This window comes from Dipodomys ordii, unplaced genomic scaffold, assembly GCF_000151885.1.
Source record: "Dipodomys ordii isolate 6190 unplaced genomic scaffold, Dord_2.0 Scaffold9, whole genome shotgun sequence".
NCBI lineage: Eukaryota > Metazoa > Chordata > Mammalia > Rodentia > Heteromyidae > Dipodomys > Dipodomys ordii.
In genome coordinates this window covers 9,797,673-9,824,642 of record NW_012267225.1, presented here as the reverse complement: position 1 = coordinate 9,824,642, position 26,970 = coordinate 9,797,673, and the positions used below count along the sequence as shown (strand labels likewise).

The 26,970-nt window shown below is 39.1% G+C and overlaps 1 protein-coding gene across 2 annotated transcripts in view; it reads left to right on the top strand.

Annotated features, from left to right (window-relative positions):
• The window catches only part of Ccny (cyclin Y), a 154,582-nt gene that overhangs the window by 121,258 nt on the left and 6,354 nt on the right, over positions 1 to 26,970 (top strand). Inside the window, exons 5-8 of one of the 2 annotated variants that reach the window (XM_013009362.1) lie at positions 4,526 to 4,561; positions 7,834 to 7,891; positions 7,985 to 8,104; positions 15,945 to 16,111. In XM_013009362.1, the coding sequence (XP_012864816.1) occupies positions 4,526 to 4,561; positions 7,834 to 7,891; positions 7,985 to 8,104; positions 15,945 to 16,111 (381 nt within the window). Of the gene's footprint in view, positions 1 to 4,525; positions 4,562 to 7,797; positions 7,892 to 7,984; positions 8,105 to 15,944; positions 16,112 to 26,970 lie in introns of both variants that reach the window. The other variant, XM_013009361.1, reaches the window with a different exon arrangement.

The window sequence follows — 26,970 nt, the reverse complement described above, 5'->3', positions numbered from 1 at the left end:
TTTGAGGAGTCAAGGAGCACTGGTTTTCACTATAATGCCCCATCAGCACCCACAGCAACTACTTCTGGTAGGAATCTCAGAGATCTCCATGTGTTGGTCAGTGACCTAACTGTGAGAAATGTGGGACATTTTACTTTTATACTTGTTCAGGAAAGTACTCATTTAACTACAATACATGTTAGCATGTGAAATAAGTGTTGAAATTTCTAAATGTGAAGTGATTTCTTTTATTTGACAGACTTTTCAGACTTAGAAGCATTAGTAAGGCAATGGGAACAGCTTCTATGGACAGTGTCCACTGGAGGAGACTGAGTGGATGTGTCCCTTCATAAGAGAGTTCCTTCTGTGCTAAAGGGGCTACGTGCTTTCATGATGCAAACAGAAATGTAGCTTCCTCTTTCCTTGCTGCCCCAGCCCTTGGGGCATGGCAAGTGATGAGCAGGTATAAATCCGAACAGTCACGGATAACAGCTGGAAGAGGTGTGTCCTTACTGCACAGGTCAGGTCTGAGTAGTGACCTCATCTGAACCACTCACTAGCCTAGGCTGGTTTACTGCTGGAAAATGGGTAGTCAGTGACTCTTTGCAGTATTTTTCTAAATTAGCTCAGTTGGAGTTGGAGAGAGTAGTGGAAAACCTAGAAGATTTGTGTATTTTGAGTGGCTCTTAGTACTTGTCTGCCTCAGAGAACCTATAGAGCAGTTGACTTCTACTCAGTCCTACTTGTAGATTGTTTTGGGCAGGCCTGGAGAGTTCTCCATCTGGGGCTTTAAGAAGAAGGAAATATTTCATCAAAAGAGATATGAATGTTCAAAACAGAGATAGGAAGATACCTCCTACACAATCTACAACTTTGCCTTAACCTTACCCAGCACCTATGAGAAAGGAAACTATTTTCCTTTTTAAAAAAATTTCTTTTCCTTCAGTCCAAGAACAGTTTGTCCCATCCCTGACATTACAATTGATAAAAAACCATTAAAAATGTAGTTCAGCCTCGTTACTGGCATAAATAAGCACCTGTGATCTGACCATGCTTTCTTCATACCAGCTGTAACCTGTTTCTGTGAGAGAATGCTTTGAGTTCTAACAGATTCATGTACTAATTTGGGGGTGACAGTCCAAAATTGAGGATTGCTCAAGTTATCAAACAGATGTGTAAATTCGAACTGGAGGTTAGGTGAAAGGTTGAAGGATAGTTCTAAGTAAAGAAGTATAAAAGTCTGGGAAATAAAGGTGGCTTAGTGTTGCTTGCCTTGTGTACATGAGGCCCTGGATTTGATTCCTCAGCACTGGAAGTGGAGCTGTGGCTCAAGTGGTAGAGTGCTAGCCTTGAGCTGAAGAACTGAGGGACAGCGTCCAGATTCAGAGTTCAGGCCCCAGGACCAAAAAAAAAAAGAGTCTGGACATGAGTTGTGCCTCCTTATTTGTCGACATTTCTTATTACGAGAACTTGATTTTCTTATCTTTTCTCTAATGCCAACAGCTGTAGTATGATTTTAGATTTTGCCAGCTTTCCTGCATGCTTCTATAGCCAGTTCCTCTCCGGAAAATCCTGTAACAGTTACAGGAGTGGTGATCAAAGTAAAGTGGGGAATGTGGAGAACTCTCATCATACAGTGGAAAATTGTAGCCTGTTGCCTTGGAGGTCAGAGAGCAGATAACTGACCACTTGATCTTCATGGTTGCCCTTCTGTGTTCCTGGATACTACCCTTTCTTGATCTCAGAAGTCTTAGGATTGTCATGTGCTTTGCTTTCACCTCTAGGCAAGAATAAGGCAAGTGCAGTGCCTACTTGTTTTATTTTGATGGTGGGTGAGTGGTGCCGGGGAAGGGGAGAAAAATAGCTTTTTTTCCCTTCCTAGCTATGTGGCAAAGTACTTGAACAGACCCAAATCCAGAACCCTTTTTTAAGATGAATTCTTTTTCTTGGCTTGGCTCTAGTTTGTCCTTGAAGCAGCCTTGCCCTTTTACCAAGGACATGGCAGAAACAACCAGATCTCTGAGGCTGGGCTCTTGAAGTAAACCTGAAAGCCTGGGACTGATCCGTTTGTCCATTGACTGCCCTTTTTTTCCCCAGAAAACTGACCTGTAGAAACATGCAGTGCCTGGGTTATCTGTAGTGCCCTCACAGTCCAGGACATATGTTTGAGAGGGAATTGGCCACAGAGTAACTGTCTTTGCTCCATCTTGAGGCCAAGCTGCAGAAGCCAACAAACCTATTAATACGTTTCCGTTTTAGAAATGATTGAAGCTTTCACTTTTTGAGATTTATATTTAAGATGATTTTATATGTTGTATTTCATTTGATCATAATAACAACTCAAGGTTGTATTGTCTTAATTTTATAGTGAAGAAATTAAACCCTTGTAAGTGAAGGAGCCAGGTTTTGGACCCAGGTTGGCCTGACTTTAGTGTCTTTTCTCATATTCTTTATTGGAAAAAGCAAGAACCGTGTTTTATTTTTTGTGTTTTTTTTTTCCTAATCAGTTAAGGATACTAAACCAATCACCATACTAAAGCCAGTCACATGAAACATTCCATTTAAATCTAACATTAGATTTAGGAAAGCAGTCAGCACAACATGACTATTAAAGAACAAAGCAACACTTCTCCCTTTTTTCCAGAGACAACAGGGTAGAACCAGAGGTCACAAAAGCATTATATAACTGAACAGGATTATATGTCTGAATCTGAGTTTTCTCATTCATAAAACAAGAATGGTAATATCCTTCTATTTCTGAAACAGGACTATTAATATACATGAAAATACTTTGAAACCTAATGATACTATTTAGAATTCTGAAGCCCTTTCACCCCAACTAACAGTCTCCTCATCAGCTTAGATGCATTTGGAGAGATTAGGAAAAAGGATGTTACCACATGTTTTTGAGTATTTTTAACACTTAGCTGAAATGATTTGGTTGAATAGATAAAGAATAATGAACTTGGTGTCAGAACAAGAGTAGCTAGGTTATGTTAAGTCACAGACAAACATTTGAGCTCTTTGGAGTCTGTGGTCTGGGCTCCAGTTTCAATGTTGGCTTGCTTGGTGATGCGTTCCATGCTCTGAGAGTACACAGTCCTATATAGTTGATTAGCTATATTCTTAGAACCCCCCCCAAAAAAATTTCTGGCCACCTCAATAAATTTTAAAGTAAAACAGAAAGATTTGGAAAGATCTAAATACAGTTTTTTTTAAAAAGGGAATTTAAAAATAGTGGCAAGTGTTCACACAGAGAACTTGATAGGCATAGATACTCCATGTTCCTACTCAGTTGGAGAAATATTTAACCTGTGTGTGAGATGAACATAACATTTTATGGGAATTACACTAATAGGTTTTATGCAAGTATATTTGGCAATATGTATTGAGAGCCTTATAATTATGAATTCCAATTACAGAATATTTTCTTGTGGAAATACAGCACTGATATGTCTCTGAGGATGTTTTTCACTGTGCTGTTAAGCATAATTGTTGAAAATAAGATCAACCTTAGCTGAATTTTAGGCCATCCGCTGTACAGGAAGCTGAGATTAGAAGCATCATAGTTCCAGGCCAGCATGGGGAAAAATTCACAAGTCATCAACTCATCTGAACAGGAAAGCTGGGTGTATATGGTCCTGTCATCGCAGGCAGCAAGAAGTAAAATATAGGAGGATCTCTGTCCAGCCCTGCCTGGTAAAAAAGAAAGCTCCTGTCTCAGAGCAAAAAGGGCTGGTAGGAAATGTGGCTCAAGTGGCAGGGCATCTGCTTAGCAAGCTAGATCCCGTGAGTTCAAACCCAGTAGTACAAAAATAAATAAGAGAAATAACAAAAATATTGTATAATAAGGGAATGGTTAGTAAATTATTTAAAATTGTAATGTAGCATTATCAGCCATTTAAAACTGTGTTTTTGAGGAGTAATTCCTAAGGTAAGAAAGAAATGTCAGCATTGGCGTAAGGAAAATTTAAGCCTGTTCATGGGCATATAGCTTAAGCTAATAGTAGTTATCTTTTAGCAAAGGAATATTTATTTAGTTAGTTTTAGTCTTCAGAGGCTGATATTACTACATGGCTTGCTAAAATATCAGTTTGTTTATATTACTGTATTTGTTTTCAGACAGGGTCTCACTCTGTAGTTCAGGCTTACCTTAAACTCTGGCTGAGAGTAGACAAATCAGTAGACAAAGAGTTGGAGATTTCTAAAGGTGTTTAATTTGTACCATCTGTCTTTTATATAGTGCCTATATTTATATTTTACAATTGGAGAAAACTTAGTTTCTGATAGAGTAATTGGTTTCTAAATTTTGCTTCGTGTTCTTTTGTTTCCATAAAAAAGTCTCCTTATTCCTAGGAGTGAACATCAGAATGATTTAATTTGAAGAGTGCATTTTCTTGATGAGTGTTCTGAATGAAATGAGACTTTTCAGATTAATTGACTTTTATTTAAAATTTTAAATACTGATATTCAGACTGATAGCACATAATGTAAGAAATCTTAAATACATTCATGAAACATTGAACTCCTGTATTTTATTTTACAGTGTAGCTCTTGCAATATATTATCACATCAAAAACAGGTACGTGGATGATTGACTTTATGCTAAAAACATCATTTTCCAGTTATTTCTTACTATTTTCTAGTTACCTCAACATTTGGATTTTGTAGTCTTAAGTTATATATCCACAGAATTTCTAAAGGTAGTGAAATGTACCAAAACTTCTCAGGTAAGTGCTAAATAGCTTTGGACTCAGAGGACACCCATGGGCAGTCTTATTTAAGAAAAAGTTTCTTAAGAATTTCAACTGCCTTTTTACTTGTCCTTTTCTGTATAACTTGGGTAAATACTTCCTTATAAATATTATTTTAAAATCACTGCATGTGTAACTTTAACATGAAGAAGTTAAATTTGTAATTTTGAATTCAAGCAAGGAAATTGGGCATTTGAAACATGTTAGTTTAATGTACTAGAAGCCCCCTTCTGATATAATGTTTCTGATAGAATGTTTTTCATATAATGTTTCTGATATAATGTGCAGTTCATCAAAAAGGAATAAAAACTGTTATGGAATAAAAACTGCTGTATTTTATTTCAACATAAAATTTGTTAGAATGCATTCATTTGCCAGTTTATTTTTAACAATGTCAAGACTTTGTTTCACATTTGGGACACTTAAGTTTTATCTGTAATTTACCCTTTCAGATTTTGTTTGGAAGAAAAAAAATTGAAGGCATTTATAAACCATATAAGGGTAGAATTTTTTTGAGGTTTTAGCTTTACCTAATCTATAGCAATTTTTTTTTTTTAGTTATTTCCTTTAGCATCCAAATTATACTACCGAAGCATCTTTGTCATAAGACCAAGGACCTCTCTTAGAGCAGTCAGATTTCAAAGATGTGATATTTACATAAATATAGTACTTGGTTTCTAAATTTTGCTTGAAGTTCAGTTGTGAACTGGTTTGGTAATAGAGTTGCTGCATGATAAGTGTGGGGCTCAACAATACCTTTAGGTTATTTACAAACTAAGAGTTGTGGAAAGTCATTGAGGTGGAGGGTAGGTGGCAGAGCTTCCAGCAGTGTTCTTGGCAAACACAGGTATCTGAAACAAACACCTGGAAAGTCCATCATGACTTTGAGACTGTGCATTTGGGATTTGCAGTTTATTGTAGCGCTAGAGAACGTTGAGCATTGGAACTTAAAAATGGAACTCTTGAACTGGAACAATAGTGGAAATGCAAATTTTGTCTTGATGTTTAGCTCTGTGCTAGACAAACTTTTTAAACATAGAAGTCTTGAAGTATATGTAATATCAGTAATGAAATTCAGGTTTGCTTTCAAATCAATTTTGCATTAATATCTTTAAGAAATGTCTTAGTTATTGTGTTTGTACTGGGGTTAACCAGGGTTGCATACATGCTAAGCATGCTCTGCCACTGAGTTCCATATCCAGCCCAGATTTCTTGATTCTTAGACTGCCCTGGGACTTGAAGTCAGTTTAGCCATACCTGATAATAATAAGTGCCCATTTTATTAAGGACTTATTTAGACTTCCTTCAGCATCCCTTAATGGTAATAATAAATGCATTATTTCAATTTGTTTTACTGATAGTATCTCCCATCTTCCCAATAAAAAATTTGAGGCATAGAGATTAAGTAATTACCTTGAGATTATTCAGCTAATAAAGCTATTGGGCTATTCAGAATTGAGCCCTTCTAAATGAATGGTGTTGAAAGTTCAGCTGAAAACTAATTTGTCAACAGCAGATTGATCATTGAAACCTGCAGATCTCTAATGACTGCAGATTCTCTTTTTGACAAAGATCATTCTACTTGAGAGAGACAGTGCCATTCAGCTGGGTTATCTGGTTTTTTTTATGTACTAATAGTCCACTTTTCAGAGGATACACGTTCCCCTGCCTCCAGTAGTGATGGGAGCCTGTATCCTCTGAAAGTCTCACATTATTAATCTCCATTTATATTTCTAATCTGTTTTTGTTTTTAAAATTACTTCTGGCAAATGTTTCTCAAGAGTGCTAAGTGGCTTTTCAAGGGGACTTAATCATCAGGAATATTGAATGGAGTTTTTGTTTGCCTAAGGAATGGGCATGTGGTCAGCTTTGCCTTTTAGACAGTCCCTTGTACCTTGAAGCATCTATAAGGAAGGAGAAAAGGGATACCAGGGACATTATTAAAGGAGTGTGGCTGGAGATCACCCAGAAGGTGCTATCTGTAGACTTACAAGTTCTACTATCAGGTGGAATTGGTGTTTGGAGCGGCAAGTAGGGGGCGGGGAGGGGGGATGTATCTAAATTTTTTTCAGGGTTCTTTTAAGCAAGTGTGTTAAGCAAATACATGCATCCGTGTCCAGAGCTTTAAGAAAGGAGAAAGACTTCTGTGATCTGATGAAAAATTAGAATATCCCTGAATTTTAGAGGTATTCTTGTTGTCCAGATGCAGGGGTAAAAAGTGAGCTGTTTTGTTGACTTGCTCTTTTTATTTTTATACAGGTGGTAAATTTATAAAGCAGAAATTGTAGCATTTAATGTGATGGATGGATGTTGGGCATGTTTTTTTGGTGAGCCTTCTGATTTTAAGTCTAGCTGACATTGGAAGCAAAGACTGGAAATTGTATTGTTGTTCAGAAGCAGTGCTTTATAAAATTTTTAGAGAAAAATTTTAGGCAAAACTCAAATTTTATTTTAAACAAATGAAAGTGGAGCTGTCACTGGAAGAAGCTGGCAGCCAGAGGCATGGTGAAGACAATGCCTCTGTGAAGGTTCTCTATTTACTATCCTGGAAACACCAAATATTCTTTTATAAAAAAAAATGACACTTGTGGCCTTGCTTTTTACTATGAAATTGTGAAACTCTTTATCAATGTAGTAGCCAGACTGGGTGTTGTAACCATTTCAAACAGATCTTTGGGGGGAAGGCCGGTGGGCCTGTTGTGGGGTTTGAACTCTGTAAGAGTCTCACGGACTTTCCTACCTGGGCTGGCTTTGAACTGCAGTCCTCAGATCTCAGCCTCCTGAGTAGTTAGGATTACAGGCATGAGCCACCGGTGCCTGGCTTCCATTGAGTATCTTTTACTGTCACATTTTCTCTGCCTTTTTACTCTAGTACTTTGTGCAGCTCTCTCAGCTTCTGTTCAGAATTAAGATGCTAAAAGAAATTGAAGCCTTTGCAGTTTTATTCCAAGTAAAACAACATGCATGAATAACCAGTGGTATCAGATTTTACACTGCTTCTGTCTCCTGAAACGCAGTTGAATCAACGGGTATTTTTATATCAACTAACACTCATTTTTTGCAGAATGAAAACTGCATTTTCTGTTGTTCTCCCCACCAGGGACCCAGATGGAAGGATGCTCTTAGATATTTTTGATGAAAACCTTCATCCTCTTTCGGTAACCACCTTTTTTATGTTTCACAAGATGGTCCATTTGTTTTTCTTTTGTTCTTACTGGTGATGAGTCGTTTGAAGATATTTCTTTTCCTAGAAATCCGAAGTGCCACCAGACTATGACAAACACAACCCAGAGCAGAAGCAGATTTACCGCTTTGTTCGGACACTCTTCAGTGCTGCTCAGCTGACAGCTGAATGTGCCATTGTCACCCTGGTGAGTTCCTTCATGGTGACCACAGCTGTTCCATACCGTATGAGTTGGCTCAGCACAGCAGTGCATGGACCAAGCAGGGACTTTTTATTAGGTGACATTGGGAAGCTGTGTTACAAGTATCAGTGGTATCTTTTCTTCTGGGAGAACCGAAAATGGATATCCTAAAAGAGGAGGTGGTGTGTGTTCCATAGTCTTCCACCTAAAGTCATGTGTGACATAACATTCAGAAACAGTTAAATGCAGGTAAGTATAAACATTTGGGCTAAGGAGGAATAAGAAGGAATAAGACTGCTATTAACATGTGTTTCCTCTTGTTCATTCCATTTTAATAGAAGATATAATGAACATATACATCCTAAGATGTAGGATACATGAATTATGTATGATACATATGATGAGTACATCATCCTGTAGGAACACCTTTATTGGAAGGAATGTTTATATTGTTAGCATCTGATCTGCCACTTCTATGTATAAGATATTCAGGCAATAATGGGAGTAATGGTAAAGACTTGAGAGATAAAAATCTCTTCTTGGATTCTTACAACCTATGGACTATTTAGGTCATTTCAGAAGTAGTAACCCCTTGTGACCTTTTACATGATGTGTAACTCATGAGAAATGAACCTTGCTTATGAATGAGCACTGCTGGAGACAAGAAATACTGTGTCCTCTATTTCTGAGGTTATTTTCTTAACAGAATGGGTGACCTAGAGAGTTTTTCTATCCCTGCCACACAAAGAGCTTGGTACCCTTAATCTAATTCTAAAGTAAACCAGTTTACTTACTTATTAGTCTCCTCCTTCATTTATTCATTCTGTTTCATTGAACTGCAAGTTAAGGTAAAACAGCCTTTCGTGTAATCATGAGATGATGTGAAATAATTGTAAGATCATAATTGCTCTTGGTTGAGAAAAACAGGACTCTTGTAAACTTTTTGTCTATGCTGACCCTGAATCATGATCCTCCTACTTCCAAGTTTCTCAAATAGTTAGGATTACAGGTGTGAACCACTGGCATCTAATTCAGGCATATTGATCTTACATGCATGTGCTACCGTAGGTAACCCTGCATGTAGCCCTGAGATGGTGCAAATGCTTGGTTTTATGTGGGCAGATGCCATTTTTGTCTAGAGATATGGTATAAGCAGGTAGCACCAAAGGACAGGAAAATGTTACAAGGTGATACCTCTGCTGACAATGAGCTGCTACTGGACGATAGGGTGCTGCTGTGCAGTGTCCGAGTCTATGCTGGGATAGCCAGTGAAAAGTGAGTGGTTACAGTGGGAACCACTGCTGTTGTTACTGCCAGTGGTCCGTTATTGGACAAAGAGCTTCTATCCTCACCATGGCTGCTCAAATTGGAGAACCCTCAGCAACACAGCAGCTTTGAATATATTTTTTATTTGGTTTATTTAGTGTTTTAACTGTAGTATATTTTTACCAGTAAAGCCATGTTGGCCAATAGTTAGAGACTTTTACAATGCCAGTTCAGTCTCACAACCAGTTTTACTATCTTTTCTTGAGTTCCTTTAGCTGTTTCCAGGACTTGATCTGTTTCATCTCCTATACCCTGTGTGTTGCTATACTTCTAATTCATAGTGTTCACTACTTTTTTGTTTCAGTAAAGTTTACAATGCTCTGTCTATTCCTTTTCTTTTTTCTTGGTCTACCTATTTGTTTTTGTTTTTTTTTTGTTATTCTGTTTCATTCTACCTCTTTCTTTTTCCTTGCTTTAGTTTTAGTTTGCTCTTCTAATTAAGAGGACTGTTATTGATTTAATATCTTTTGTTTTCTTTGCTAAAGATAAAACACTGGGACTCATGCATGCTAGACTCTACCATGGAGCTATATTTTTTAGCCCCTTTTTTGTAATTATTTTTATTTTTAAGTTTTTTTTAAATTAACTTAGGTTAGATGTACAAGGAGGGTTTCATTGTGGTGTTCCTCCATACACACACACAATGTACCTGTCAACCTATCCCCTCTATCATTCTCTTATCTTCCCTCCCCACTTCCTAAAACAAGCACTTAATTAAGAATTTTCCTTCTACACTTTACTGTAGAAGCAATAGTGCACTCTGCTTTTATCTTCACAGATTTTTTAAAATAAACTATTTAAGATTATAGAAGAAAACTGTGAAGTTAGTAGAGTTCCCCACCAATACCCCACAGCCAGTCAATCACATCTATAATATTAAGATGCTGCATTATGAGTATTAAAACATTTGCTGTATTATTGGAATAAAATATTTATGGTATATTTGTTATAATTAGCTAATAACAAGTGATTGTTTTTTTGAATTGCCTTGTTTTTTACCCAGTGCCCCTGCACTAGACTCCTATCAAAACACTAGTCATGTTAGTTGTTCAATCTTCTTATGATCCTTTTGGCTATGGCAGTTGGTTGTACGTCCCTTGTTTTTTATGATTTTAAACAGTTCTGAATTTTTATTTTGCAGTACTGGGATTTGAATTCACGGTTTTACACTTCTAAGCAAGTGCTCTACAGCTGAACCACACTTCTAGCAGAAGTGGTTTTGCAGTGGTTATATTGAGGAAATGTCTTACTTTCTGCTGAAGGCATCCCTGGACTGCAGTTCTCTATTTTATGCTTCCCCATAGTAACTGGAATGACAGGTGTGTGCCATCAGTCTCAGTTTCTTCTACTGAGATGGAGTCTTACTCACTTTTCACCTGGGCTGTCCTTGAACTGAGCTCCTGCTGATCTCAGCTTCCCAAATAGCTAGGATTACCAGTGTGATCTTGACAGAATTATAAGGTGTTAGTGACAGTTTTGAAGCATGCATACTTGTCGTGCATTTTGGAGAGTGCTGCTCAACTGGGATTTTTCTCAAGATTAGATTGAGCTTATATGGGGTATTCTGAGGAAAATTACAAAGGGTGACTATTTTATATTGTATCAGACAATCAATATAGTTTATCACTAGTGTAAAAACCTTGGTTACCTGCCTATGATCATATTGCAAAATTTCTCTGCTATAAAGTTATTCTTTTTCATTCAGTATTCTTGGGCAAAAAGTGACTGTAATGGCAGCCTGGAGAAAGAGACTATACCTCCCTAGGTGATATATTCCTTTTAACTGAAACTTGTGTCGGGATATCCAGAATGCCAAAGGAGCCCCCGTGAGCTAGTCTGCAGCTTGAGAGGTGGCCTTGAGGCCCAGTCAACTGCTGCACAGCCCTGGTACCTGCCGTTCAGCCCCTGAATTGCCAGCATCAAAAATCTTCTCAGAGGCTTATGCTCAAACAGTGACCTGACTGGATTCCGCTGATTCTGGCCCTCAGAGATTCCCTTCTTTGGGTTATTTTACTAGTTTCTAAGGAATTTAACTGTGATCTATTCAGTAACAACTCTAAATATCGCACAGAATTACTTCTTCCTAATTGCTGACAGTTTTGTAAAGTCATCAGTTATGCAATCATGTCAGTGACCTATCTTAGTTTTTTTAAAACTAAGGTAACATCCACATGCTGATTCATTAGAATTAAAAACAGGTGCAGGCTTGAAATTAAATCATCACTCACAATTCAGAAGAGTCCAGAGCAGTAACTTTTAGTACTTTTTAACTTGGCTTAACATAAAAAATTGAATATTGAAATAAAATACAAATTCTCTTTTGGTATATATGTGTCCCTCCCGCAAAGATTTTGGAAGCTATTATTTCAACATGCTGAATCTGAAACTCTTGCTCTGCATTTTGTTTTCATTTTTTTAATGCAGTTCATAATCTTGTATTTTAAAGAACTGACTAATAAAGTACAACATTGTGAGTTCCTAAAACATCCTTAACCCGACTGTTCACAGGAGTACTTAGCCACTATAACTCATGACAGTGGAAAAACACAACAAACAGCACAGAGAAGGTACAATGGGTGAGATCTGGGGGACACCAAGTGCACACTTACAAGCATCCTTTCCCCCAGGGCTGTCACATGGTACACTTCATACCTCAACAGTGAGCTGTGACAGTACTTGCACAATGGTTCTAGCCAGCAAAGTCCATTGAAGACCCAGCACCCAAGTTTTTACTGAGGGTTGCCCACATAGGCATTCTTTGCTTAGTATAAAATGCTTAGTATATACCAAGATTCCAGAGGTTTGTACAAATAGTTCAGGCCAGTGAGCTTCTCTTACCCATCCTGGAATTACAGGAACCTCCCTAAATCAGAGTCCCCACAAGCCAGGATGACAATCTTGGGTCACACTCTACATACTGTGCTCTCTTCTTTCTCTTGTGCTGTTCCACTGGGACCACTTTCTGGGCTACAGAGATCTTTCTTATAGGGCAAAGGGCAGCAAGAGTTAGTCCTGATTGCAAACTTGTGTTCATGCATGTGCATATGTATATGTCTGTATCCTTTGGCAGTGTTCAAAACTGGCCTAGTGTGGCCAGTTCTTCCCTTGTACAGCACGTGTACCAGTTTTCAAAGAGCAGCTGGAAACCTGTTCATACTGATAATAGTTCTTTTTTTTTTTTTTTTTTGTCGGTCGTGGGGCTTGAACTCTGGGCCTGGGCACTGTCCTTCAGCTCTTCAGCTCAAGGCCAGCGCTCTACCACTTGAGCTACAGCGCCACTTCTGGTTTTCTAGTGGTTTATTGGAGATAGGAGTCTCACAGTCTCTCCTGCCCGGGCTGGCTTTGAACCGTGATCCTCAGATCTCAGCCTCCTGAGTAGCTAGGATTACAGGCGTGAGCCACCAGCGCCCGGCCTGATAATAGTTCTGAGTTAATGATTGCTCAGATTTTTCAAATAGATGCTTATGCCAAATAAATCCAGCTAAGCCAGGTACTCTGTGCCCACTGATGTCTGACTTTCCTGAATCTTCTCAGGCTTTGCTTCCAGTAAAATATTTTTCCTGTTCCCTAACATCCTCCCAACTCCTCCCCCGCCCCCCCTTTCCTCTACTTTTCTTCATTCCTGCTGCACCCCTTCCCTCTCTCACAAGGTCCCTGCCTGAAGTGTCCTCATGCTGACTTGGCTATTGTGAAAGACACTTGATTTCCATCTCAGCTGTATATGTAGTAGACCTAACTGAGGCATTTGCAAACATGTAACTTGGCCTTTTGAGTTCTCCAAACTAGAACAAAACAGAGCACACCAGGTTGTTCATCCCTTTTCTTTGCTACCCTTCATCCCATCGCCCTAGGCCTGGTTCTTCTATCTTAGGTTCTTACCCCCAGTCATTCTATTGATTGTGTCATAGCCTTAAATTTACATCTTCATTTATTCTTTGCATATTCACTACCCAGTGATGACTTCTTGGGCTGCCCAGTCAGATCTGTGACCTGGTTGCTTGTGGCTCACACCACTAATCCTGCTTTCAAGGCAGAGTGGAAGAATTGTGGATCAAACCCAGCCTGGGCAGGAAAATCCATAAGACTTATCTATAATTAAGCAATCTGCTCACTGTTGCTGTGGCCCCCACCCCCACTCCTTCCCTGCAAAAAAGCCAGAAGTAGAAAGTGTTAGAGTGCTAGCCTTGAACACAAAAGCTCAAGGATAACACCTGGGCCCTGAATTCAAGCCCCAGGACCAGCACAAGAAAAGACAGAAGGGAAAGAAGGAATGAGAAAGAAAGAGAGAAGGAAAGGAAGGAAGGAAATAACAATGTTGTAGCAATGACTTAAAGTGTTAAGAGCACCAGCTTAGCATTTGAGTCTTTGAGTTCAAACCCCAGTACCATCAAAAAAGAAAAGGAAAGGAAAACAGAACCAAACCACAGCAGAGCCTTTGATGATCTTTATCACTACTTCCTCCCCATGCTCCCTGGCTCCAGGGACCCAGCCTATCCAGCCACCAGGATCCTAGGAGCTCCTACAGCTATTGGTATCGCTTCCTGCAGATAGGAGCCTTCTGGCCCCCATTGTCAGGTCCCCACTTCACATGCTGCTTCTCTGTCAGAATTCCTTCATCCCCCCCCCCCTCCCAGACCTAACCCCATTTGCTATTTCCCAGTCCTTTCCCCAGCCCTGCATCTAAATAGACCTTGTTTCTCATGCCTTCAGGGTTAGCACAGGCTTGCCAGAGTGCTTTTGCTCCTTATACTGAGAGTAGTGGATTAAGTTGACTCTTTGAGTGAGCCTTTTGTTTATCTGTTCTCATTCTGTTGTTTTGTTGTCTACTTCTGGCATTGTCCTGTACTTTGTATCACTTAGGTGCTTGTTGCTAATCAGGGTTATTTCCCCTTTTCTCAACACTTTGCCAAAGTTCAGCTTCTACAAAGTATTATGGGGTGCCTGGTTGGTCATTCCCGTTTGTGAACATAGTTATTATTTCACTGAAAATAATCAGTACTTTGTATATTTTAATTTTTCCTGTCATATCTTTTTATATTTAAGCAAAATGACATTACATTTGTGAGTAATTATAATTCTATGTAGATTTCATCTGTTTTAAAAAGCTGGTTCTCAAGAGTATGGATACTGTTAAATTTCATTTCTCATGCAGAGCTCTTATTTTGCAAATAATAATAATAATGTATTTAAATAATATTCCATCACTCAGAAAAGTATAAAATCCTCTGATACACAGACTTTTTTTTTTTTTGTCCATCGTGGGGCTTTAACTCAGGGCCTGGGCACTGTCCCTGAGCTCGTCAGCTCAAGGTGAGTGCACTACCACTTGAGCCACAGTGCCACTTCTTCAGACTTTTACTTTGGAAAAGTAAGTGGCATTTTTATGACTCATGATCCAGTTTAAGTAAAGGATTTTATGCATATTTTTGGTGTGAATTAAATCCTGCCCATTTAGAAATCCTCCATCACTTCATTTCATTTTCTAAACTCAGCTCAAGATATTTAAAAATAGGTCAATCACATCAAGATCACAGTGAAGTATACCACTTAATACATGTTAAGATACCTAAAACACAGAAAAGAACAAGTATGGGAAGAATGTGGTATATGCATTATATGAGTGTAAGATGGCCTTCTGCCACAGAAGAAAGTATGATGGCTCCTCAAACAGTTGAGCATAGAGTTACCATATGGTCTAGCAGTTCTACTTTTGAGTGTAATACAGAAGAATCAAAAGCACAGACTTGGTGAGATATTTGTACACTAGTGTTCATGGCAGTGTGATTCACAGTAGCCATAAGAGGATGTGATTCAAATATCCACTGACAGGTGATGGAGTAAACAAAATAGAATATAGGCATACAATACAATGTTATTACTCATTAAGTCAGATTTGTAGACAGAAAGTTTAGTAGTGGTTGCCAGGGCTTGGGGAAGAGGACAAGGGAGGAGTTGTTTAGCAAGTATAGAGTGTTAGTTTGGGATAATAAAATGTCTACAGTTGGATAGTGGTGATAGCTCTAGACATATGTGAATGGACTTGATGCTGCAGACATCTCAACTTGAAAATAGTTGTATGGTAATGTTGTGTTGTGTGTCTTTTACCACAATAATAAAAGCATCACATCATTAGCAATGGCATGTAAATCTACAATTGTCTCGAAAATGTCAATGTTTACAAATCCCAGTAGGTAATATATGTAGGCTTATCTCCTTTACCTCTTCATACTTTTTGTTGGGAAAGTTGTTGTATTTGTGTTGAATTCATAGTTGATAAAATGAAAAATTAACCTGTGGCTCCTAGGAAAGTCCTGCCTCAGTCTTAAAAATCTTTAAGGTCCAGTTATATATACCTTGTCCTGTTACAGAGGGTGAATTCAGCCCAGTTTTTATCAGATTTATTTACAGATATGTGATCACGTGATGCCTTTGAAAGGCTGGCAGAATAAAATTATTAAATCTAGCAGTGTGTAGGAGAAAACTAAGGCTACTTTAGCTCTGCATCATTGTATCTTCCCAGGTATACCTTGAAAGACTCTTAACGTATGCAGAGATAGATATATGTCCGGCCAACTGGAAGCGAATTGTTCTAGGGGCGATTCTGCTGGCCTCCAAGGTGTGGGATGACCAGGCTGTGTGGAACGTGGATTATTGCCAGATCCTGAAAGACATCACAGTGGAAGACATGTGAGTGCCGTCATCTTCCATGTTTCATTGGGCTACTTGAGAGGGAACCCACACCCCTTTAAATGGTTTTTATATAGGGTCGAATGGTGGTTTTAACTAAACATGAAATGTTTAGGGATGTGGTGGTGAAAACACAGAAAACCTTTTCTAGGCAAGCATTCCTTTAATTAGGAAGTATAGACTCCCAGTTGTGATTTGTGTTTGAAGTCTTTATCTTATAGTAAGCTAATAACAAAGCTTTAGTACCTCACATTGTCTTCCTTAAACATAAGAACTAAATTAGTATCTGGTTCTGTTTCAGAGAACATTTTCACGGCTTTATCATGTTTTGTCTCCTATCCCAGGAGCATGTGTGGTGCACCATTCTTGCTGCATGATCTCCCACAGCTCAGTGGAAGAGCATCAGCCATGGGTGGGCTCTTTGGACTATGTTGTGGTTTCTCAGCCTGGTCAGCCCTCTTAGCCCTGTGATGATTATTAGTAGGAGGCCTACCTGGGTCCTTTGTGATCAGAGAACACAGAAAACAGAAAGTGATGTGGAGGCATTTAACTAGGATAAGCTGCTTAGAATCCCTTGTAATTTATTGTCATGACAACATTCTTGCCAGGTTTTTTTTCCCCCTATACTTTTTGTGGGGCTTAGCTCTTCAGTAAAACTCCATGAAGAACGTTGGGCTGCAGGAGGTTACCAACTGTTTCCTCACTTATATCCAGTGGTCTCAAGGATGTACAAAACCTATGTGAGCTGCCAGTGTTGGAGAGTGCCTGGGCCACATGGCACATAGACATAATGGCTCCAGATCCTCATTAGCCTTTGGATCTTTGTCTCTGGTTACCAGTTCACCAGATACCCATGTTGTGATGCCCTTCAAAGCACATTGATTATGCTCTTAGAGACCCTTTGTTTCCTGCTGGAAACACACAAAGCCTTTTTTCTGGGTCTGTAATTCTTTATCTTATATGCTCAGGAAAAACAAAATGTTTTTGATAAAAATAATAAAAATCAGATTTGATTAATTAAATTTCAAGGTGAAAAGGGCTACCAAAGTGTTGTCACTAAGACCATAAAAGAGTTGGGCCAGTAAATTCTGGCCCGATTCTTTTACTAGTGGAGGCATTCTGTCATCAGCTCCCTGACACATTTGCCCAGGATTGCATACCATAAGTGACTTCTGGTTGTCCTTCCTGTTTTTGTATATTAGAGGGGCTGGATCATTGACTTGGTGTGGGCTGTGGAGCACATAGAGGGCCCTTGGCTCCAGTGTTGTGTCCACTGCAAGTCAGACGAAAACAACTGCTGAGGTCAGGTCACATTTAGTTTGCAAATAATTTTATCATTTATGTCCCAGCTATTTTTAAAAGGAAATGATATGTAAATTAAATTTACCAAAGAAGCATTGAAGCAAAAGAACAGAAGGAATGAAAGATAAAGAGCAATTGAGGTGAGGAGGTGACTTCCATGTTCTTATCCTTAACTTGACAGACCTGCAAAACTGAACTTTTATATAAACTTAAGATCCTTGTCTTAAAACTAAGAGGAAAGCTGGGGTATGGCTTGGTGTGAATCACTTCTGCAGCATGTGAGAGGCCCTGGGTTCCATCTCCAGCACCACAATACAAGGCAAACTTCAAAGAAATATTTTTAAGTGTTTGTGGGGAATGCATGCCATTTCAGTTTTATTCTCTCAGTAATTATACAATGTATGTATTGTTTCCACTTTGTCAATCTGGATACTGAGACCTAGAGAAGTTAAATAACTCTCCAACAAAACAGCCAAAAGAGGACCTTCCTAATCCAAGTGAACACTCATTATACAGGGATCAGATGGCAAAATAAATGAAATGATGTGTGCTAGTCCCAAACTATAACTAAATGCCTGAAATGCTCAGTTTTTAAATTTGTCATTTTCTCCTCATCCAAACAGAGATGAAAACATAATAAGTAATTTGGAAATTCTAGGTACCCTGAAAATTTAAATTAGCAAGAAGGACTTCTATAATAGCAATAATATAATATGAATAGTAATAATGGTAGGAACTATCATTTATTGATGGTGTATTCCTAGGCCCCCCCAAAACATTTTTTGTATGTTAGTTAACTTCTCATGGGTACCCCCATAGAAGTACTATTATTATTTTTGCTTTACACATGGCAATGAGACACTGGGAAGTTAAGTAGAATAGCTAGGTCCTGTGGCTAGCATATAACAAAGCCAGAATTTCTTCTCTTCTTAGCAATTAAGGTTAAAACTGCTTCATTTGTGTAGTTTTGTGGATACTGGGAGCTGGTTTTGGGGGGGGGGTTGAATTCAAGCCTTTGACTTGCTAGGCATTGCTCTACCACTTGAGCTCTTCCAATAGCCCTGTTTTGTCTAGCTCATACAATTTGTGTTTTTCCAAATAGCTGAAATGATAGGCATGTGCCACTATACCCAACCGTTGGTTGAGATAATAGAGTCTCAGTCAGTTTTTGCCAGGACTGTTCAGACTGTGTGTGATACTTTATCATTTTATTTAAAACCACATGATTCATTCTTAGTGTATTGTGTTTATCTCTGGTGTATTAGCATACTGTAAATACCTGTATATTCCTTAGGAAAATTGATCAATTGCATATTTGGAACTATGCAACATATTTGAAACTATGCAAGCTTTCTCTTTACAAAAGATGCAAGAAAGCAGGGATATTAGCCAAAAGAATACTCTCTTATATATAACCTTATGTTTACAATCCCTGATCATGGTATAAAGATATTGTTGTATCTCCATATCTGTTTAGAGGAATAAGCCAGGTACTTGTCACAACAGAGGTCTTCATCCATTTTGGCTTATTCATCTCTAGAAAAATTCTGGAAATTTTTGCTTCCCTACTACAGTTTTAAGGTACAGTATTTTTCTGATCCTAAGTTTTAGTAATTTCAAAGGATGTCATTTACAATGATGTTATACCATTCTCTTTTAAACCTAAAAGTATAACTTGGAGGCTGATGCCATAAAATATGATGCCCACCATTATCCATCTTTTTAGATCTAAATATTTACATTGTTCCTTTTTCTTTTTGAACTGAACATTTCCTTTCCAGTTTGTTCCCACATTAATTTATTCCCAAAAATAGTAGCAAGAAACGTACCACTAGAGTAAACCTTCACTACTATTAGTTTATGGAATACCGTGTTATAAATTGTTAAAAAATACTTCCAATTCTGAGTTATTAGCACAAATATTCAGAACAATATAAGGAGCCCTGGGTATGATGGTTCCCATCATTCCAGAACTCAAGAGATCTAGGCAGATACAAAAAGAGTTCCAGACCAGCTTTGGCTGCACAATGAGAAATTAAAATTAAAAAAATACTTATTGAAAATGTTAATATAAGTCCTTAAGTATAAAATAAAAATCTTAAGGGAAGTAGATCTTTATGAGATTGCTTTAGCTGCTTTCTCTCCCGTTACTTCATGTTTTATGTAATTTTATAATAAAGCATCACTAATAAAAAATTCTTAGTGATAGAATAAAACAGTTTAGCATAATTTTTCTTGGTTTTGTTTTTTGCTAGTCCTAGGACTTGAACTCAGGATCAGGGCATTTTCTCTGAGCATGTTCTACCACTTGAACCCTCAGCTTTACTTCTGGCCTTTTGGTGGTTAATTGGAGATAAGAGTCTCCTTGATTTTCCTGCCTGGATTGGCTTTGAATATGATCATCAGATCTCAGTCTCCTGAGTAGCTGGGATTATAGGCATGAGCCATTGGCAACTAAACCATAAATTTTATTCTTATTTTTTTCCCTTTTCTGTAACGTAAGAGCTTGAGAGAATACATGAGATTGAATATTTTATTGTAATAGTGCTACTGAAGTCTCTTAATATTTTCTTAATTGTATGTTAAAACTAGTCATCTTTTAGTTCAAATTATTTAAATGAGTCCACCAGTCATTGCTTCATTTCATATTAAGCAAAAAATAGGAAACCATCAAGTTACTAGCCCATCATTAGAGTAATTTGATTTCACGCTACCAAGAGCAGGCCCTCTTGAGACAAATGAAGAATAAAGATGAATGAGCAACCTGCCTTTCCCTCCCAGGGCAGGAGAAAAGTAGCTAGGAAAGTATAACCTGACCCATTGGGTACATCTCTGGCAAGTCCTGAGCATTAGAGATGTAGCAATTTGTTCCCTGATGCCTTTGTGTTCCCCAGCATGTTTGGAGCAATATTTTTACCACCAACAAATGCATGTTCTGACATGAAGACCACAGTACCCTGGTTAAGTCTGGTAACACATTCCAGATGATAGGTGCTGAATGCCTAACCTCTAGTAGGCAGAATGTAACTATGTTTGGAGAAAAAAAAATTTTAAGTATATGGGGGTCATTAAGGTGGGCCTCAGCCAGACATGTCTGGTGTCCTTATAAGTGGAGATTGGTACCTAGCCAATACAGGCAGAGGATTGCCATGTGAGGACACAAAGAAGGTAGCTAGCCTCAGAAGGAAGACACTTGGGACCTGTACAGCCAGCCTCTAGAACTATGAGAAAACAGATCTGTTTAGGCCACTCAGCCTGTACTGTGCCAGTCCTAGCAAACTCAAGATTTTTATTTTTTGCCAGTCCCGGGGCTTGAACTCACAGCCTGGACACTGCCCCTGAGCTTCTTTTTGCACTGTCACTAGTACTCTACCATATGAGCCACAGTACCACTTCTGGCTTTTTCTGTTTATTTGTTACTGAGGAATCCAACCCAGGGCTTTGTACATGCTAGGCAAGCACTCTACCACTGAGCCACATTCTCAGCACCCAAACTCAAGATTTTTAATGCTGAAAAGTGGAGTGCTGGTGTAATAGACACTTAGAAATGGTGCAGTCATTTTGGAAGTAGGTAGAGGGGTAGAAGGTTTTAGAAAATTGAAACAAACTCACCTGTACTGCTTTGAAGAAATTGTTGGTAGAAATATGCTAGTTCTGGTGAGGGCTTAGAAGGAAAAAAAGAAAGCTATAGAAAAAGCTCTGTTATCTTAGAAGTAAATACAGATACAGATAGATGCATTCTCATGAACTGATACAGCTAGGAATGTGAATGTCAAGGTTTCTGGTGAGGTTTTAGGCAGATATGTGATTGTATTGGAAACTGGATGAAAGATGGTCCTTTTTTTGACAAAGAACTTAAGTAAAGTGTGTTCGGGTGTCTTGTGGAAAATAGAATGTTTAAGTAATGAACCTGGATTCATTTGCTCCAATTTCTGAGCAAAGTGTTGAAAGCATGCACTGTCTGGTTTCTTTTTACTGCTTATATAAAATGTGAGAGGAATAAACCCAGGAATTTTAAAGTATCAAACAAAAATTGGGGAAAATCTCAGTATTTCTAGTCTTTATCTATATGTGGGCCAACAACAACTTAAAAAAGGAAAAATGTGAGTGAGGATGGACAGTTTTTGCTAACGAGATTATAGATGTGACTTTGGATTCAAGAAGCTGTTATTTCAGAATCTGCCTGTGCAGATTGAAGGGAACAGAGAATAGGATTAAGGTTGTCAGGCTTTGAGGATTCTACAGTTAAGTAGAGATATCTCATTATCTCATACTTTGTCCTTTAAGTCTTGAATGTCTGTCATTTGGTACATGACAGACAGGCATGGTGCTTCTCCACAGCCATCTGACTATTGATAATTTTGTATGGCCCACAAAGGATGCCAGATGGCCTTTGGCAGGAAAAAAATTCCTCACCCCTGCACCAAGTTCAAGGACAAAAGACCTCAAAAAGGGTTCAGAGGGTACCAGAAATGTCACGATGGGCCCAGGGAGTACAGGTCTGGGGCAACTTTGATGTCTTCTCATTGGCTTCAGGAAGTGAAAGCCCCAAAGATAGGGCTGCTGTCTCAGTGGGCCAGGTGACAGAGTATCAGCACAGAGGATTATTCTCAACTTTTGATCCTTACTGGAATTTACTTCTCCAACTTTCTTGAGATTCCTGATCCCTACTTTATGGAAGAGAAAGATTTCTCCCTTTTAGAAAATGAATGTCCTGTGCCTCCCTCATGTTGTGTTTTGATAGCAGATAATATGTCTGAATTCCAAGGTTCATAGCTGAAGAAAAATTTTGCCTCAGAATGAATCTACCTTGAGTTCCACAGACCTGATTTAAATAAGATTTAGATTCAGTTTTTAGATGTAAAGTTAATTCTAGGATGATTCAAGGCTTTTGGGGTTTAAGGGATGAGATGAATGTGTTCTACATGTCAGATAGGCACAATTTTTTGTTGTTGTGTCAGTTATGGGGCTTGAACTCTGGGCCTGGGTGCTGTCCCTGAGCTCTTCAGCTCAAGGCTAGTGCTCTACCACTTGAGCTACAGGGCCACTTTTTTTTTCTGGTGTTTTACTGGAGATAAGAGTCTCACGGACCGGGTGCTGGTGGCTCATGCCTGTAATTAGCAACTCAGGAGGCTGAGATCTGAGGATCTCAGTTCAAAGCTGGCTGGGGCAGGAAAAGTCCGTGAGACATTTATCTCCAATAAGTCACCAGAAAACCGGAAGTGGCACTGTGGCTCAAGTGGTAGAGCACTTACTTGCCTTGAGCTGAAGAGCTCAGGGACAGCGCCCAGGACCAGAGTTCAAGCCCCATGACCGACCAAAAAAAAAAAAAAAAGCAAAGAGTTACACGGAGGGCTGGGAAGGTGGCTCAATGGTAGAGTGCTTGTCTTGCATGCATGAGATCCTGGGTTCAATTCCTCAGTACCACATAAGCAGAAAAAGTTGGAAGTGGAGCTGTGGCTTAAGTGGTAGAGCTCTTGCCTTGAACTGAAGAGCTCAGGGACAGTGCCCAAGCCGAGAGTTCAGGCCCCATGATCAACAAAAACAAAACAAAACAGAGTCTTACAGAGTTTCCTTGCCTGGGCTGGCTTTGAACTACAATCCTCAGATCTCAGCCTCCTTGGTAGCTAGTATTACAGGCGTGAGCCACCAGAGCCCAGCTAGACACAAATTTTGAGAGGTTAGAAGGGAGAGTTCTGGAAATGACTTATGCTTTCTGCTAAATATACACACAAATACACTATGTGTGGAGACAAGGTCTCTGAATAAGGTCTCTGAATTAAAGGGGGTCATTAGGTTACTCCTTGATGTTTCTGACCTCAGGTTGGTGTCCAGCTCTAGAGTCATTCTGCAAAAAGAAAGAAAAATAGGAAGAAAAATAACCCTTGGTGTTAGAGGCATGGCTCAGGTGGTAGATTTCCAGTCAGTGAGTGAAAGTCTCAGGTACTGAATTCGAATCCCAATCTTAGACAAAAAGTCATTTAGCTTGATACATTGCCCCTGTGGACGGTGGGGCTTTGGGTGAGCAGGTCACCCTCTTGCTTGCAGCTGCATGACAGATTGCAGAATGGCCAGGACATCCAGATATGCAGTCCCTGTTCACCAGCATCAAATGACTGAGCAGATTGATGGTGACCACACTGAGGAAGATGGGCCACAGTTTCTAGTTCAGTCTTGCTCTTCTCAGATTCAGCAGTGGTTAAGTGGTGACACTATCCCAGGTTATCTTTGAGCACCAAATGAAAGTTGCTATATATGAATGAGAAAGGGGCACTGAAGTTTGGTGGTGCCAAGTTCTTCATGCATTTTTTTAAAGCTCTTTAAAAAATTACACTTGGGTGAGATTGATTGGGATACATTGTAAACATGTTAAAGTGCAACTGTAAAATCCTCCTTTTATAACTAATATAAACTAATAAAACATGTATTTATATTTGGGAATTAGTATTTTCTTTGCAGTTATCTTACAAAGACCATTTTCATATATAGACAAAAATCTGAAATGAGAGGGAAAGAAAGGAAGTATCTGAGTCAAAATGGCAGACAAGGACAGAATAAAAGAACCTCACAGCCCCTCCCTAGATAACTGGTAAATGTCTGTTTTTGTTTTGGTAAAATATATGTAGCATAAAACATACCATTTTAACCTTTTTTAAGTGTTCAGTTCACTGTCATAAAGTACATTCACATGGTTCTGCACCATCACTGCTATCCACCACCAGAACATTTTCATTTACCAAACTAGAACTGTGTCCATTAAACACTAATTTTCCTTTCCCTTTCCCAGCCTCTGACTGCCATATCCCACTTTCTTTCTGCTACTCAGTACCTCATACAAGCAGAATCATATGTAAGATTTGTCTTTTGAGGACGGCCTTATTTCATGTAGCATATGTTTTCAAGATTCATCTCTGCTGTGCTGTAGCCATTTGCCATAGTTTCCTTTTTAAGACTGAATAACATTTCATTTTATGCATATTCCCCATTTGTTCACCCATTGATCTTGTCTCTGGGGACTTAATGTTATTTCCACATTGAATCAGTGTTAGCACTGCTTTGAATGTATGAGATGATAGATGCCTCATCATGGCGCCCTGATCTCCTATCTCATTAGGACCCGCTGGTTTGGTGCCAGCTTCTGAAATGAGCCTAGTTTCTAGAAACACTAATACTGCATTAGATGGTGCAAATCATTCTCCTTGTTCCATCTTAAAAGGCCTGTTTTCTTTCTTTCTCTCTCTCTTTTTTTTTTTTTTTTTTGGTCAGTCGTGGGGCTTGAACTCTGGGCCTGGGCACTGTCCCTCAACTCTTCAGCTCAAGGTGAGAGCTCTACTACTTGAGCTACAGCGCCACTTCCGGTTTTCTGGTGGTTTATTGGAGATAAGAGTCTCATGGACTTTCCTGCCTGGGCTGGTTTGAACCGCGATCCTCAGATCTCAGCCTCCTGAATAGCTAGGATTACAGGCATGAGCCACCAGCGCCCAGCAAAAGGCCTATTTTCACGTTAATATATTTTAACAATTGAGTCAGATTTCTCTATATGTAACAGTCACTTCTGAAATATGTTTTTTGTTCATTGAATAGAGTAGATTTCTCATAAACATTTGCTTCAGAACTGCTTCCTCATAATTTTCCAAATTAGGGCAGTAAGGCCTGTTCTCTGTATTACTGGTAGTTTTCTGTTAATGTATCACACAACAAGCCATCAGATGTACCTTTAAGATGTGCTGCAGTTTGGAAATTAGAGTTTTTTACTATTTCTACTTTATAAATCCTGCTTCTGTCTGAAAACATAACAGCTCTATTTCCCCAAAACTTATATTCATGAAACACAAGCTATAGATTGTTTTTTTTTTCTTCCAAATATCCCTAGAAAATGTCACTTTGTTTCAAAATATCTTCCTCTTTGTTTTACTCATAATGTGTACATTCAGCTGGAGTGAATGGTGCAATATACTATTTTGGATAGGCTTATCAATACAAGTTCTAAAATATTAAAAAATAAATATATAAAAAAAGTTTTGTTTTGTTTTTTGCTCATTGAGCCCAAGCTCTGCAGTGATGTCTATTAACCAGCAGGTGGCTGTCTAGCCACAGTCAGCTCCCGTAGTCTTCTGGGATTACCCCATGTAGCACATTTATTTTGGCACTTCTGGCCTTTTGACATTCCCACATTACTGAGATATTAATTGAGTTCTAGTATTTGACATAATAATCTCATAAAATCTCCTTTAAATTAAGAATGAATAGAAGTCATTTAAAAGTTAAAAATAAGTCCCAAACAACAGTTTAATGTAAAATTTAGCACAATATGCACATTTGGAGCTTACCAACTTCTCTTAGTTGGCTGTTTAGAAACAAGCAAGATTTTCTGTTTATCTAGTTAAAAGATCTGGGTACAGCTGGGTTTGGGTAGCTCATATCTGCAATCCTAGCTACTTGAGGTTGAGATCTGAGGATTGCAGTGTAAAGCCAGCCTGGGCAGGAGACTCCTATCTCCATTTAGCTACCAAAAAGCTGGAAGTGGAGTTAGGGTTCAAGTGGTAGAGCATTAGCTTTGAGCATAATGCTCAGAGACAGTGCCCATGCCCAGAGTTCAAGCCCCAGGACCAACACCAAAAACAAAACAAAAACCCTGGGTTACTAGGTGCCAGTGGCTCATGCCTGTAATCCTAGGGAGTACAGGAGGCTGAGATCTGGGGATCCTAGTTCAAAGCCAGCCTGGGCAGAAAAGTCCCCATCTCCATGAGACTCTTATCTCCAGTTAATCACAGAAAAAACTGGAAGTGGCACTATGGCTCAAGTGGTAGAGTGCTAGCCTGAAGCAAAAAGGAGCTCAGGGGCAGCGCCCAATCTCAGAGTTTGAGCTTCAGGACTAGTAAACAAAACAAAACAAAAAACCCTGGGTATGGCTTCACCCAGAACTTCATCAGCTAATGTACTAATTTTCACTTGCCAGTAGCTTCTATTCCATACACCAGCCTCCCTGGTTCAGATCCTTGCTTCCTTTGAGCCCCTGTCCTTCCTCAGCAGCGTGAAACAAGGCTTTAGTCTTCTCAGCTTCTTAACCCTTAGGTAAGGTGACTCAACGACAATACTCATAGAGCTTGGCACAGCTTGTTGGACAGAGGCTTCTGCAATGTTGCAGATCTAAAGAATCAGTACGTTTTCCATGGAGTCACAGAACATGACACACAACACAGAGGTTCACCCTACTGGTCAGGCTTGCCAGCATTCAGCTTCCTTCATTGGGAATGGGGTTGGGCATCCCAGTAGGCCCTTCTGACAGAGGCACTTAGTGCTGAGCCCCTTGTCCTCTTTGCCTAAGTTCCAGACATCCCTCAACTCAGTTCAGCTCTTACTTGTCAGTAAAGTCAGACAGGGCATGTAATAAATATGAGATATCACAGTAAATGGCTATGTGAAAACTAGTAGAAGAGAGCAGGTAAAGCCAACAATTACAGTATGGTGGGGAGGACAGAAGAAACTGACATCATTGGGTGCTTCTGAATGAGGTATACATCACTGGGTGCTTTCTAAAGAGGTGGCGCTGAAAC